Source organism: Cygnus atratus, chromosome 14 (genome assembly GCF_013377495.2).
Source record: "Cygnus atratus isolate AKBS03 ecotype Queensland, Australia chromosome 14, CAtr_DNAZoo_HiC_assembly, whole genome shotgun sequence".
Taxonomy (NCBI): domain Eukaryota; kingdom Metazoa; phylum Chordata; class Aves; order Anseriformes; family Anatidae; genus Cygnus; species Cygnus atratus.
Window position 1 is genome coordinate 11,283,989 of NC_066375.1, and position 15,771 is coordinate 11,299,759.

General features: G+C 55.6%; 1 protein-coding gene across 1 annotated transcript; it reads left to right on the plus strand.

Moving 5' to 3' along the window:
- The first annotated feature begins 6,867 nt into the window (after positions 1-6,867).
- Positions 6,868-14,665, plus strand: HBEGF (heparin binding EGF like growth factor). The gene is made up of 6 exons (XM_035559697.2): positions 6,868-7,015; positions 7,119-7,292; positions 9,921-10,098; positions 12,605-12,760; positions 12,877-12,969; positions 14,093-14,665. The coding sequence occupies exons 1-5, from the start codon at positions 6,973-6,975 to the stop codon at positions 12,947-12,949; spliced, it is 624 nt and encodes a 207-aa protein (XP_035415590.1). The 5' UTR covers positions 6,868-6,972; the 3' UTR covers positions 12,950-12,969; positions 14,093-14,665.
- Positions 14,666-15,771: the final 1,106 nt, after the last annotated feature.

The following is a 15,771-nucleotide window of genomic DNA, read 5'->3' on the forward strand; positions in this document are numbered from 1 at the left end:
TGGTGTCTCTTGCTCCCACTGCTCTGAGTCACCAACCTGGGCAAGAGACCTGGGGACCCCAGGTGTGCCACCAGCTGCTTTAAACCTGGGCTTGTGGGTGACACGGCCCATCCTTACCCACCTCGCTTGCTGCTGGGGACAATGACATAAGCCAGATAACCATCGTGATGGCTCTGTGATTGCTGCAGTGAGGATGAGATTGGGCTTTCTTGGTTAAAAGTCAGAACCCACCACCCACACCTGCCTCCTAGACCAACCACAAACCTGTACATGTGTTGTTGGAGGAAGCAGCTTGTCTACAAGCACTCCTGCCCCCTCCCAAACCCCAGTGGAATCTGGAGTGCACACAGAAAGGCCAACCCCGTGAAGCCAATGGCAGTATGGGTGCATGTGCCAGGCAGCCCTTGCCCACTCTCCCCACAGCGTGTGGGAGGAGGGAGCACACAGCCCCATGGCAGTGTTTGCCAGGGAGGGGGCTGTAGCACCATGCTCTTCCCTTGCTGCAGTGGGGCAACGGGGATGTGCGACAGGGAAGGATGTGTCACCGCTGAGGAAATCCAGAGTGGGGCAAGCGAGAGCCTTTGGGAGATGAGGAGCTGCTGGCGGGCTCACGGCAAAAGGTGAACAGTGCGTCATGAGTGGCGACAAGGGCCATCACGGCATGCAGAGGATGCCACCATGGGATGAGGCAGGCAAGCGGATGTTGCAGTGTGTGCAAGGAGGAAGGATGTGGGGACATCTGTACAGCCCTCCTGGGCAGAGGGAGCTGGCACAGTGAAGCCACAGCCAGTGGAGACAGAGCCTGTGCCCTGCAGTGCAGGGCCACCACAGAGCTCAGTGCTTCCCCTTCCCATCACTGCTCCACCAGTGCAGGATGAAGGGACCAGCCCTCACTTGTCCTAGCAGCAAGGGGCTAGTCAGCCTACTCGGACCGTCTTCGACCCACTCTCACCATCCCCAAGCAACTGTTAGCAGCCCACCCTCCTCTGTGAGGACAGCTGGACACCCCAGCCTGTGCCTTGAGCTGGCCACGCCTGGAGAAAAGCTGATGGCAGGGAGCTGTGCCCTGTGCCACTGGGCCAGGGCAGGATGGAGACAAGCCTGCTGTGTTGCCACAACATGCAGCCCTGCCTGCACTGCCGTGGGGTTTTGCTACCTTCATTCCTTCCAAACAAACAGTCCCGTTGTATACAGTGCAAATACCACAACATGCAACACAAACAGCCCAGCAAACACTGGCTGTTTGTACTGGAACCAGTCGGTCTGTGCAGGAGTTGGTGCTGGGAGCAGCCTGGAGCAGGGCCAGGCACCACCATTGCCGAAGTCACGTTTCAGGGGAGCACGGGTGGTCATAAACTCAGGCCCTAGTGCCAAAGGGGCACACGATGGCCTGTGGTGCGCTGCTATCTGCTCCGCAGCAGCTGTAGCTTGGGCTCAATGGGCCAGGAGCTGAGGCTAAGGCCATGGTGGTAGCTCTGGTCCACAGTGAGGCACTGAGATGTGTGAGACCCTCTGTGCTGAGCAGGGACAGGAACTCTTTTTGCTTGTGCTGCTCAGCCTCTCCTGTGCCTTCCCCAGGTAGCTGTGACAGCACTGGTCCCCATTTCCCGTGTGGCACCCAGTCCCACCCCAAGAAGGGCTCTCATCTTGTTTTGGTCAAATGTCTTTTTCCTACTCCTCATCCCCCCATTCCCTGCACACCTCCCAGCCAACCTCATTATCCCAAAGCTACAACCACATCTGCCTCGTGCCCATTCACTGCCCTGTACCTGCATCCCACTGGTCATTACAGACCTCCAGGTTTTACAAACCAGGTTTGCTCTGGCACCAGCAGCTACTGACTGGGGCTTCCCACCTACCAGGCCCATCCCCAGCCCCTTCTGGGGCTGCCACGCTTCCCCAGTGCTCCTTGGGCGAAGTGGGAGGTCATGACTGGGGACTGCACTACAGCTTCAGCAGCCCACCCCACACCCCCAGGCTGTCCTGTTCTAGGGGCAGTCATTGCCCACCTGGCTCAGGAGACACTAGATGTCCTCTCTGCTCTGCTGTGTTCCCTGTCCTTGTCGCTTCTACCTGCTTCTCCCATTACGTACCAGATTCTCACTTCTCCCTTTCAGTTTAATGCTGATCCTTTTCTCTCACTTCTCTGCTCACTTCTCAGCCACATCTCTGCCTGCCACATCCCCAGGGATCCAAACACTGCCCTCAGGGCTGGACCCTGGCACCCACGTCCTCCAGAGGCCTTCAGCACGCCAGCTGTGCTCCGTGTACCTGCTGGGTTGTTTGCCCTGCGATAGCAGTGTTTTCCTAAGGAGTGTGCCAGCGCACACGGATGGTTTGCAGGTTACCAGCTATGCAGCAGCTTTCATATGGCCTGTGGAGAGCCACCTAGGTGTGCAGTGTGGAAAAGCTGACCTGTGGTTTGCTTCCAGAGCAGAGGTGAAGACAGGGCATGTGTGCAGGCAGGGACTGCGGAGCAGATCCCAGCCTGCAGTGCCTGCCCCTCCCCAGCCACTGGCTGCTGTGCTGCCACAGGCAAGAAAAGTATGGTAATAGGGAAAGAAAAGTGTGCTCGCCCTTGGATTTGCTTTCTCTCTGGTGTTCAACACAGACCTGCAAGGAGAGGAGTAGAAAGGGATCTGTACACATCTTTCCTGGGGTATTTGATGGGTCTTTGAGCTTGACCTCCACCTTGGTTCTTCTGGAATAGCCAGCTTTTTTGGCCGTTTTCTTCCTCTGTTTGCAAAAGGTCTTTTCGCACAGTGGCTAGAGAAAAGAACAGTTGGAAAAAAAAAAAAGTGTTTGCAAAGCCACTGGAACTGGCCCAGGCCCAGGCCCAGGAAAAGCACCTGAAACCACTCTGACCCTGCTGTAACAGGCTGGAAGCATTTGCCCGATTCAGCCAGTAGCATGGCCTGATCTGTCTTGAGCAAGAGTCACAAAGCTGCTTCCAGGGCACAGCAACAGCTTTATTGACCTCAGCACTGCCATACATGCCTGGGTCTGTGCCTCAGCAACCCGTGAATGAATGTAAGGCTGGACATGCAGAAGCAGCAGGATCTTACAGGTGAGGACTTACAGGACTTAAGAGACGAGAAAGGTGGGGGAGGCTTCAGGGCACGCAACCTTGTCTCAGGTATTCCTGAGGCCCCATTAGTAGACCTGAAGGCTTGAAAAGTGATTCCTTATGTGCTTCAAGATTATTGGGGCATCCATGTTTCTGCATCCCTCATGAGGGTGCTGCTCCTACACAGCTGCTGCTCCGGGGATGGTGCTGCACAGGAGCAGACAGAGCTCTGACAGCCCTAGAGATGTGGGGCCTCGGGACTGGGAGGCAGCCAGCACACCAGCAGCACAAGGCAGACATTTGGGCAGAAAGGCTTCCTGAGCTTTAGAGCAGGAGAACACAACGTCCACGTGAACAACAGCCAGCAGAATATATTCGTGCCACAGGGGCTGCTGGTTGCTGCAGGCAGGGGGAGGCTGACGGGCACGGCAGCTGCGGAGGTGCATGGCCTGAGAGAAGGAAGCCAACAAACACAGACCCAGGGGCACAGGTGGAGGATGCCAGGATCTTCTTGAGCAGGAAAACAGAATTAAACATCTCCAGCTGCTTTGCTCCTGGGCAGGCCTGGCCAGCGAGGCTGCCTCTGAGCTGAGACACAGCTTAGTCAGGAGGTCTGTGGACTCAAACCCAGCCCTGGGTCTCTGGGAGAACTGCTGATCTCAGCCACCCAGGACCTGACACAACTCACAACTGCCCAGTCCTGCCATTGGTAACACCAGCAGGCTGCGCTGCCAGTATCGGGGCTTTTCCAGGGTCCTATGCATGAGCCACAGCTTGAAAACACAAACCTTTACTGCTGCTCACCCAGAGTCAAACATTTTGTATGGGATGAAGAATGCAGGAAGCAAAACCTCCTTCACAGATGACGTGAGCTGGTGCCTTTCTCTCCTTACGTGCTCCCTTGCTTTGTGCTGCTCCAGGTAAGTCAGGAAAAGCACCTCCCATGCATGCCAGCCGTGCAAGACCATCCTCAAGGGTTTTGGTGGAATGTGGCTGGGAACTGGATGGGCAGAAAATCCCTTCCTGACACAGGGGCATACCGGGGAATGAATGTGTAGGAGTCCTGGAGGTGCCAGCACCTCTGCTGCTCAGAGTAGCAAGAACCAGTCTGCCACAATGAACTCACCTCACCTGTGCTGCTTCTGTTGCCAAATTCTTAAAGGCTGATGATGCCTGGAGGAGCCGGAAGGAACAACATCCAGCAAACAATTGCAAAAGTCAAGTCTGAGCAAGAAGGAGGGCGTGAGTGGGGGGGTTGCCAAATCCGGCAGTATTCCTTGGAGACAACAACAACAATCACAGGAATATTTAATCATGCCGCGACTATGCCTTGCTGAACTGAAACTGGCACCAGAGTTCTTGGCTTGGGAATTCGAGCTACAACCAGGAACAATCAAGGGGATGTGTCCATCTCAAATGTGACTTGAAACAATGCAAAGCCACTGCACTTGCCCAATGTTTGGCGTCATCAGTGTTTTCTAGCCTGTCACCTGGCATGAAAACAAGGCCAAACTCAACACAAAGTGTTTCTCAGCATGACACAGGAGACAGACTGAAACACAGCCAGCCCCCACACACAAGCACCATGGCCTGGAACCGTGGGGGGGAGCCAGGGCGATCAGCTGACTTCGATGTTTTCACACCAGATTGTGAGAGGAAGCCATGAATCAACCTAGTTAATGAACTCTTCATCCAGGCACAAAGGTGGCTCCAGGGCTCATCACAGAATCACAGACTGGTTGAGGCTGGCAAAGACCTCTGGTCCAACCCCCTGCTCAAGCAGGGACACCCTGAGCAGGGTGCCCAGGACCACTTCCATATGGCGTTTGAAGATCTCCAAGGAGGGAGATGCCACAACCTCTTTGGGCAACCTGTGCCAGTGCTTGGTCACCCACACAGTACAGAAGTGCTTCCTGATGGTCCAGGGGAACCTCCTGTGTTCCAGTTTGTGCCTGTTGCCTCTTCTCCTGGCACTGGGTACCCTTGCAATGTGATGCTGGCTCCGTCCTCTCTGCATCCTCCCTTCAGGTATTTTCAGGCATTGATGAGATCCCCAATCCTCCTCTTCTCCAGGCTAAATAGTCGCAACTCTCTCAAGCCTCTCCTCATAGGAGAGGTGCCCCAGTCCCTTCATCATCTTGGTAGCCCTTTGCTGGAAGTCCTCTGAAAAAAAGGATTTCCACTACTTTCTCAGGCTGTCATATGGACCTGTCTCCCATTTCCAATACTTGCTGGCAACAGGGCAAGGTTCACATGGCTTGAAGTTTGTTCCTTAACAGAGTGCCATCCCCATTGCTAATGCCAGAGAAGGTTTTACCTCCAAACTGTGAAGTTCTGCTTCCTGTCTGACACTCTTCTTGCAGGCTGTATTTAATAGAGAGCCTGGCTCCTCCTGAAACCTGGCCACTTTTGACACTAATATTATGATCCAGAGAACATTCTGCAGCAGCAAGTTCCACATGCCATGGTGTATGCTGGATCCTCAGTGATCCCCTTTCTTCTTCATCTGTGCAAGACAAGTGAACAGAAAGTTTCCAATCTGGTTTTTCTAATCTGTTCCTTCCCTTCTACAGTTTTAGGATGGTTGTAAAGGAATAATTGAGTGCACCCTCAGTAAGTTTGCAGACGACACCAAGCTGGGGGAAATGTCAATCTGCTGGAGGGTAGGAAGGCCCTGCAGAAGGACCTGGACAGGTTGGGTCGATGGGCAGAGGCCAACGGGATGAGGTTCAGCATGGTTAAGTGCCAGGTCCTGCACTTTGGCCAAAACAACCCCATGCAGCGCTACAGGCTTGGGGCAGAGTAGCTTGAAAGCTGTGCAGAGGAAAAGGATCTGGGGGTGCTGGTCGATGCTCACCTGAACATGAGCCAGCAGTGTGCCCAGGTGGCCAAGAAGGCCAACGGCATCCTGGCTTGTGTCAGGAGTAGTGTGGCCAGCAGGACCAGGGAGGTGATCGTCCCCCCCTGTATTCTGCTCTGGTGAGGCCGCACCTCGAGTACTGTGTTCAGTTTTGGGCCCTTCACTACAAGAAGGACATCGAGGCCCTGGAGCGTGTCCAGAGAAGGGCTACGAAGCTGGTGAGGGGTCTGGAACACAAGTCTTGTGGGGAGCAGCTGAGGGCACTGGGGTTATTTAGTCTGGAGAAGAGGAGGCTCAGGGGAGACCTTGTTGCTCTCTATAACCACCTGAAAGGAAGGTGTGGGGGGCTGGGGTCAGCCTCTTCTCACAGATAACCAGTGATAGGACTAAAGGGAATGGCCTCAAGTTGCGCCAGGGGAGGTTTAGGTTGGAAATTAGGAGAAATTTAATCTCAGAAGGAGTGGTTAGTCATTGGAACAAGTTGCCCAGGGAGGTGGTGGAATCGCTGTCTCTGGGGGTGTTTAAGGAAAGGTTGGACGTGGTGCTTAGGGACATGGCTTAGTGGGTGACATTGGTGGTAGGGGGATGGTTGGACCAGACGATCTTGGAGGTCTCTTCCAACCTCAGTGATTCTACGATTCTATTCTATGATCCTATGAGAATCAACTGACCACAGAACTTCCTTGACATCTCTGCAACGCAGCCCAGTCCCACCGCTGAGCCGACAGCACGCACAGCACCGGGCACCCCACGCTAAGGGCAACCCCGGAGGGCAGCCCCCCGGCCCCAAAGCCTCTGCTGCGGGGGGCCGGGGCTGGCTGGAGGCCCGGGGGCGCCCCCGCCCGTCTTGGGCCCGACAGAGGCGGCCCCGCGGGGCTCCGGGGAAGCCCTTCCCGGGGAAGGGGCGGCCCGCCCGGCCCCGCCCCGCCCCGCCCCGCCGCCCGCTGCTTTCTACCGGCGGCGGGGCCGGGCGGGCCGAGTGCTGCCGGCGGAGCGGAGCCGGGAACGGGACTTGGGCGGCTGCCTGGACGCTGCCCCGCGGGTCATGGACGGGCGGGCGGTGCTGATCCACGCGCTGCTGGCAGCAGGTACGGGGCTGGAAGGGGCGGGGGGTCCCCAGGCGGGGGGTCTCGGGCCGGGGGTAACGCGTCCCGTTCCCGTCCCGGTCTGACCGTGTCCCGCTCCCCGCAGTGTGTTCCGCGGCGGCGGGGGGGCTCGGCCGTGAGGAGCTGCACAACGAGGTGCTGCACAAGGGCGGCGGCGGCGGGGCGCTGGCCCCGGCCCCGGCCCCGCTGCTGGGCGGCAGCGCGGAGAAGGAGGGCGGCGGAGCGGCCTCGGGGGACGAGCTCAGCGAGGCGCCGAGAGGTACGTGCGGGCAGCGGGGGCGAGCCGCCCCCGGGGCGCTCGGGGCAGCACCGGGATCGTGGAGCGGCCCCGGGGCAGGGTGGAGGGGTTGGGACGTGGGCCGTGGTCGGTCCGGACCGAAAAGCAAGGGGAGCTCGCGGTGCGGAGCCGGAGCCGGAGGAGGTGCCGGGGGGGTTCGGCGCGGCCGGAGCTGGGAACGTGCGGACGGGCAGGCTCGGGGTGGCCCCGGGAGCCGGGCGTGCTCCGGCAGGAGCCGTGGCCACCGTGGCTGCCCCGAAGTCTCGAAGCCATAGGAGCCCCGGGCGGGGGTCCCGGCAGAGCGGGTCGTGCCTGCTTCGGGTGCCGGCACCTCCTTGTTCCGTGCCTGGGTGCTGGCGTAGGGCACGGAGGTCCCCGGTGGCCCTGGGTGAGGCGGGCAGGAGCCCGGCCCTGCGGTCACCTCGTGGGCCCGAGCTGCTCTCCCGAGCGCGGCACTGGTGGATGGCAGCGAGGGGATCGCTGTGAGTCACCCGCCGCCCACACATGGCTGCTCCTCATACCTAGGCAGGGTTAGTCACCCGGCAGTCCCTGCTACGGGGGCGTTGGGGACACTGTCTCTCTGTTAGGCTCTCTGTGCATTCATGCTTGGCTCCTCTCCCCTGGGTCAGGACCAGAGAGCGTCTGGAGGGCTCTCCAGGGTTTGTGAGGGCAGGCTGGGATGGGGGACCCACTGCACGCTGAGAAGAGCGGCCCATACCTGCCCAGCCTCGGGCATGTGGTATGCTCAGACTGGTAACCTGGCACCAGGATGAACGTGCTCAGCTCCATGTAGATTCCCCCCTGGCTCTCTAGCCTTCCTTTCTTTGCTTTTTAGCTGTCTGTGTCCATCCAACTGTGACTCAAACCCCGGCTTGCAAAACTGGGTTAAGCCCTAAACAAAGGGGACTCAGCCCCTGGGAAACACTGCTCCCCCTCCTGATGGGAAGTACGGAAGGGAGATGCTCCTGTCTGCCCTCTGCTCCTCTGTGCATCCCTCTGAGGTGCAAGTGATCTGGTAGGCTTGGGCTGTGCCTGGTCTGAGGGGAGGACAGGTTGATGGGATGGGAAATAGCAGCTGTTGAGGCAGCATTGCACAGTCAATAGCCTGTGGCCTCTTGGAGCGCTTTCTCAATGCCTTGAGCTGAGCTATAATCAGAAAAATACGCTTTGTGTGTTGAAGGCACCTTCCCCTTGGTGGTGCAGCCCATGAGGGCCCATGGCACAAGGTATCTGAGTACCAAGGGTGTTGTTGGCATCCCCCTGCCCACCTGGGCTGGACCTGTTTTCCGACATACAAGATCATCTGAAGTCTCCGGAGCTGTGCTGTTTGGAGGACAAGGGGCAGAGCCCCAAGGGGGTGGTAACAGTGGAGGCCACCCGTGAAATAGCATGGGGGGAGTCAGCAGCGCTGTGCCAGCCCTGTGGCAGCGCCGGTCTGTGGGGCACCCCCAGTGGTAGCCCACTGGGGAGGGGGCAGCCCCTGTTCCCAGCCTGAGGCAGCTTGCATGGAGCTCTGTGTCTCGCCCGGCTGTACCAAGTCGCAGAGTTTTCTGCTGGATCAGTTTTCTCCAGTCCTACCTTGAAGGACGTTGAAATTTTGAAATAGCTTCCTAGACAGGCCAATGGTGTTCCACAGCATGTGAGGCTCTTGCACGGGGAGGAAGAGATTGCTGAGGACTCAGTTATGTAAGGAAGCTGCTGAGGAGGAATGGGGCAGGCTGAAACTTGCCAGGTTAGATGTGGCTGCCCTTTTTCCCCTTACCCTCCCCGGTTTAAACATGATTCAGTTCATATTTCCCCAGTCTCAGGGAGCCTGCCGTGGCCAGGCAGAGCTGCCCAGTCTCCCTCCAAGCAGGGAGTGTTCTCTAACGTCCTGGCACCTTGCCAGATCGATCGGGGTGGGGGTGGGGTGGGGGCTTATTTTTGACATCTGCCCATCTCAAACTATTCCAATAATGTTGATGGTTTCACCCCGTGTCTGTGGGGAGCACGCATGGAACTTCTTGCTCCGGTTCCCACCAGCCTGGCAGGGAGCTGGCCTCGCACCAAAACCCGCCAATTTTTGCACTGCAATTAAAAAATACCTTTGTAATTCATGGGAATGCTTCTGTAGCCATCAACTTGGTTTTGCAAAACCAAAAATTGACCTGGGTTTGCTCTTCTAATCCTGCTCTTGTCCTGTATGCAAGCATCGTTGTAACCACAGGAAGGCGAGTCCCTCGGGGCCATGAATGGACTCTTTACAAAAGACCGCACTCATCAAGGAAATAAAAGCCAGATAGCAGCGCAATTAGCAGTCTTCTGTGTTCAGTGGAAACTGGTGCATATAATAGCAACATTTGAGATGCATAAAGCTCTGTTTTTCCCCTGGTTTCTTGTTTAATTGTTCCTTTATTTCCTTTAGAATTGTTCATATGAATTGGAAAGGCCATGATATTTGTGAAAATCTGAAAAAATGGAAAAACCTTTGCCTGGGGGCAGATTGAACAAAAGGCTGCACAAATGCCAGGGCTGAGTTGGCTACAGTAACAGAGGGTTTGCTGCTCTGTCTTGTCTTCAAATGACAAATTGAGGTGATAAACTTTTTCTCCTTTTGAAATTGTTTTCCAGTTGCCTTCTTGTCAAAGCCTCAAGGCCTGGTTACTCCCAAGAAAAAGGGGAATGGGAATAAAAGAAGAAAAGGAAAAGGCCTGGGGAAGAAGAGAGACCCATGTCTGCGAAAGTACAAGGATTTCTGCATTCATGGTGAATGCAAATACATCAGAGAGCTGGGTGCTCCATCCTGCATGTGAGTTACTGGTGTGTGCCTCAATGGGGAAAACCTTAGTCATTGTTCCTTGAATTCTCTAGGCAGTGCAGAGGAAGAGCGTAGGAGATATTTTTAGTGCACGTTCCCTGTCCATGGGGGGGTGGCTCTGACTTTGCATCTTCTCTGTGCAGTGTATCACTTGAAGAGCAGTGGGAAACTTTGGCCACCATTCTGGCCTGGATTTTAAACAAATTTGTCTTTTGCCAAAATCTACTTCAGCCTTAGACCCAGGCGGCTCCGCAGCACCCCTGCCTGGGGGGCACTGGCATGGCTCTGAGCTCTGGCTGAGGCTGGCACAGAGGCCTGCAGCGGTGGAGTTTGGAGGAGGCCAACTCAATGCAGGGCTGAGATGCCTGGCAGTTGTCCAGAGGTTGACTTTCCTCGAGCTTTGGTTGGGCCCAGAGAAGTAATTGAGCACCTGGGCCTCTGAGGTGGGCTGGGTCCTACATCCAAAGTGTTCTGTAGGTCTGGTGTGAGAGACTCTATCCCGTCTCAGTAACTATGTTCCTGGACCCATCTCATTTGTTGCAAGCCCTGTCCAAGAGCTAAGGAGCTCCCATGGCTGCGTCCCCAGCATGGGTGCCAGGGGTGTTGCAAGGTATGGAGATGCCAGGCTCCAGCATGAGGGTATGGTATGAGTGATCCCTTGTTCAGTGTGGGGTACGTGGCTCTGTGCCATCAAAGTGCAGGAGCTGGGGAAGAGAATGGGCTCCCTCCTTCACCCTGCCATTTCCCCAGATGGGACAGGGAGAGCATCTACCGTGGCACCTGTGAGGCAGGTGGGATTAGAGGCAGTTCCTTGGGGGACAGTATGCTAAAGCCACGTCCCTGTGGTTCTCTGGCCCTGAGGCCAGGGCTGTGTCATCACAAAGGTCTGTGTGTGACGGACTCCGCTGGGTCCAGGCAGCGAGCAGGGATCAGATGAGGCAAGCAGAGGAGAAATAATTTGCTTGCTGCCTGGGCACCTGGATCTGGCTCTGCCACCTCAGGAAATATCCGTGGGTACACACTTGATCTCTGCTGACGTGGACAGGGGTTGAGCTGGTGGATATAAGAGGCTTTGTTCTTTGCAATCAATCCCCTGAGCTACTCAGCCCTGTGCCCGGAGCAGATAATAGCTCCCTGGCTTACAGTGCCCAGAAGCTCTCGCACCCTGCAGTCCACAGAGATCAGTGTCGGCACAGTTCCTTGAACTGCTTAGTTTCCTCTGCTTGGAGCCTGACATGAAAATGTTGCTGGGCCCTACAGCCAGGTGTCTTGGGGCTGCTCAGGATCAGTTCGGGCTGGGGTCCCAGCCTGAAGCAGGGTGTGACACCACCCCAGCCACACGCCCCCTTCCTGACTGGCTGCCCCCAGGGGGCTGCAGGAGGACTGGGGATGCAGGCAGGGCGCTCCAGCCTTGGTGCTGGGGGTGAGGTGGGGCTCCCCGTTCTGGTGGCCTGTCTCTGGGTTGTCTTCCCTGAGCTGTTGCTGTTCTGAGGACAAACTGCCCCAAGGCTTCATGTTGACGGGTGTCACTTGATTGCGGTTGCTCGCCTGGCTGCTGCTGGCTCCAGCTGTGCCAGCGATGTTGCGGGGTCTTCTTGACCTCTGTTTCTTCTGGTGGGGGCTGGGCGTGAGGGTGGATGGTGCCAGAGTGCAGCACCCAGCCCTGCTGCGTGGATGGAGAGTGGATACAAGTGTGTGGCTGTCTTGGAACTTACCCCAGCATCGTGAGCCAGGCGGAAGGGCTGGATGGAGTCTGTGTGCTGGGAATGAACACATTTGTTGCTGCCCAGCTCTGCGGAGGGTTGGTGGCACTGGATGCATTCAGCTGGTCACATCAGTGTGCATTCCCTCACAGGGAAGGCTTGGGTTGGCTGCCTCACAGCTCTGATGGGGAACGTTTTCTGATATGTGAACAACTTCACAGATCTGCAGGGAGTTTGCGCTTCTTGGGCTGGCTAAGAGCACAGGGAAATCCTGCTCCAAGGGAAGCACTGAGGCCACGGCCCCAGCTGGTTTCCTGTTCCTTGCCTGAGGCTTCCCTTCCCCGAAGTAGGCAGCCTGCCTGGCATATCCAGCTTCTGCATGCCCCTGGGAACCAGCCCATGTGAGCCTGCTGGGATCTCAGGGGCCAGCCCTCTTTCAGCCCCATGAGTGGTGGGGTCTGTCATGACTCAGAGGTGGCTCAAACAGCCTAGCTCAGTCTGGGAATGACTGAGAAGTGGACAGACCCCAGTGCCTTCTACTGTGGGGAAGGACCCGGTCTTCCAAGGAGTCTTAATGTGATGCTTGGGGCAGGGATGCAGGAGAAACGTAACTTACCAGTATTAGGGAGGCGATGGTGCCACCAGGCCTCCTGACTCAGGGTAGGGATCAGGAGAACGTTGTCGGATTCTGGCCAAAGCTAAGTAGAGGCAGTTCCTTTGCACTGGGGATTGAGGGACCCAAGAGCGCCACTGCTTGGCCACTACCATCCTTAAAAACTTTCCTTCTCGCCCAGATGCCAGCCAGGATATCATGGAGAGAGATGCCATGGCCTTTCGCTGCCTGTGGAGCACCCCCCTAGCACGTATGACCACACCACAGCACTGGCTGTTGTTGCAGTGGTCCTGTCTTCGCTGTGTCTTGTCATCATTGCAGCCCTACTGATGCTCAGGTGAGCAGGTGGGGGCTGTGTTACTGGAGCCATGTCCCTGGGAAGGCTGTTTGTGGGGAATGGTGGCAGGGGCCGCTTGCTCCGTGCTCTGAGCGTCTCTTTGCTTGGCCTCACAGGTGTCACAAGAGGGGTGTCTACGATGTAGAAAATGAAGAGAAAATAAAGCTGGGCATCACTGTGAATCACTGAGGATGCCGAGTGCTGGCAAGGTGAGCCCTTGCTGGGGAATTGGTGGGGGCTTGGGGCTGTGCTTGTTTGTGCTGGCTGGGACCACTGTGCTGATCCTGTGTCAGAGCCAGGCATGAGCTGAATTTGCTTTGAGCCTGGAGAAGCAGCTTGCTGGATTTGGCCCAAGAGCATGGGCCGCCCCATGTGGCCCCAGCTATCTTTCCTTCCCTTTCTGTTCAAATCCCTGTTCTCTGACATCCGACTACTACCTCCTCCTTTATAACCTTATGTCTCTCCTTTGGCCTGTTGCTGCAGGGTTTGGGGATATTTGGCAGCAGGGAAGCTGCTTTCCCTCTTCTTCCCCCGCTCTGTAACTTGTTCTGCTCCCTCTGTCTGACCCACTGAGTCATTTCCCCTCCTTAGATATTGCCTCTATTTATATACACATCTTAAAAAAATGACCTTCCTTTTCACTCCCACTTGTCCTCTGCTTATTACTTGCACCAATGTAATGCTTTGCAGCTGGGCATGGGAGTGCCCCATGATGTTACCCTGGGTGTGCTCTGGCCCGGAGGTGGCCACATGTCAGTGGTAGCTGGGTGCTGGAAAGCCTGCAGACTTCCTCTGCCCTGGTCCAAACCCTGATGTTAGGTGTTCCCATATATATTACAGCTACTTCTCCTTCTAATAAAGAAAATACTTTGTTCTTTGGGGGTGGTGGTGTATCGAGTAATGCCTTCAAAGGGTTTCTGAAATGTTGTTAGTTTTTAGGTAGTGTTGGGGGTGGGATTTCTAATTTTTGATAGGAGTTGGAGGTTAGGGAAGGAGAATCAGAGCAAGATGTATCGTTGCTGTCCTCTGCCCTGGGGACTGGGGAAGCCATGTGCAGGGGAAAAATGCCATGACAGACATGGGATGTTACCTGTACTTTGCCACAGCTTTCCCCTGGCATCCTGGCCTCAATTCTCCTGGGTCCAGTCCTGCAACGTGGCCACGCTTCAGTGGCCACAAGAGCTTTCTCACCAGCTGGATGGCATGAGCACCTTGGCCCTGGTGTATACAGGGCTCAACTCCGTGGGTGAGAGTGGCTGTGGGCAGCATGTTAGTAGTGTCTTTGGATACTGGTGCGCAGCCAGCGACTGATCCTGTGATGCTGTGTTCCAGGGGTCGGCACTAACGCAGTTCTACCTCCTGGAGGATGTGAGCCACGGAGCCAGTGCTGTCCCTGGGACCCTGCAGTGCTTCAGGAGCTTGCTGGAGCAGCATGACAGTGCTCGCTTTGGTTTCTGTTGGGCAGCAGTGCTGCTGCAGGGAGCTTCAGCAGTCTCTGGGATGGTGAAGACTGGAGAGAGAGAGAGACTCTCCACAAGGCAAGATCCCTTGCCATGCTGCAGAGCTGGCCACGCAGAAGGGCAGGAGGGACTGGCCAGCAATCAGCAGAGGGGCTGTCCAGAGCTTGGGGGATGCCCGCTGTGGTGCACACGGAGGAACAAACTGTGAAAGGTGGAGAAACTTGGCTCGGGGCTTTCTTAGGCACAGGAGGGGTGGGAGGGTAACAGCTATTTAACACGATATTTTTTCTTTTAAATTATATATTTATTTTAGATAAATTGTACATAGTATTTATATTTATTGGAGGTCTGCCACTGTGTCCTTTTGTAGGTCAAGATGACAGGGTCAGACCTCCCTTATTTTTTAAGTGCAATGTAATATTCTAATAAATAACTTTGTTACAAACACTTGGCTTGTTAATTTAATGATGGGGGTGGAAGGGAGTCAGACCTCTGTAGGGTGTATGTAACAGCAAGCCCTTGCTAGTGGGGTATCTCAAAACACCAAGGTGCATCTGTGAAACAGTGGCATGGGTCCTGAGTGTGCTGCAGTGGCCACTAGACCTGCTCCTGCTGTCCGTAGGGTGCAGCACAGCATCTTCTGCTGGAGCTGAACAGTGCAGTGTAAGGGGTTGGTGCCAGTATCCATTCTTCACCCTGCCTTGGGGCAGCTGCCTTGGCTTCTCAGTGGCAAGAGCCTGCAGCCAGGCTGGCCCCACGTGTGTTTTATCAGACTCACATACTGGCCAGCCAGGGATGGATGTGGTATTTGGGTATCTGCTGATGGAGCAAAGCCTCCTTGAGTTCAGCCACTCTGATCACAGATCAATGTGAACAGGACTGATTCCTGGATTTTAAGCCAGCATTTGGCTGAAAATTATGAGGTGGATTCTCATACCTGCCCTGCAGGAGCTCCTAGTGGTTCCTGGGCTGGCTGAGGGTTGTGGATGCGGGTTCCTGGGGGTTGGGGTCATTGGGGGTTTCAGATTGTGATTCAGGACCCATTCCTGATGAATTAAGCAGAGAAAAATGGCTATCCCACTGCATGAGATCTGCTTTCCTCAAGTCCATTTTGCTTTTGCAAATGTCAGAGTTGAATTTTCAAAAGGGAATGCCAAGCTATGCTGAAGCAGGGGCAGTGAATAGTCTTGCAGAGTGTTGTTTGTTTTTGACAAACTTAGCCCCAACTTAGCTCTGGTAAAGCATGAAATAATTTCTATGCTCATCTGCTGCCTGGGGGAGGCTTTAGGAAGTGAGTTTATTAGTTCAAGCCCCTTGCACAGCCAGTGAGTTTTGCTGTAACCTGGGGGGTGGGAAGGGGGAATGAAGCAATACTTTAGAACTCCAGTGCTTCCCAAGATAGAATGGTTAAAGTACACAGCTGCGATAGATGGGAAGCAGGTATTCCGCACTGAGTACCCTTGTGCATTATCCAGAGAGTAAAAGCCCCAGCAGCTGCAGCAGCCCTAGTCCCAGCAATGGAAAAACAAGTTACTCATTGTGCTTTGTGTG

Excerpts from the sequence above, each read along its gene's own strand:
- HBEGF (XM_035559697.2), top strand. The coding sequence starts at position 6,973 with ATGGACGGGCGGGCGGTGCTGATCCACGCGCTGCTGGCAGCAG. Across the intron at positions 10,099-12,604 it reads CTGGGTGCTCCATCCTGCAT|ATGCCAGCCAGGATATCATG; the intron begins GTGAGTTACTGG and ends CTTCTCGCCCAG. Across the intron at positions 12,761-12,876 it reads GCAGCCCTACTGATGCTCAG|GTGTCACAAGAGGGGTGTCT; the intron begins GTGAGCAGGTGG and ends TTGGCCTCACAG.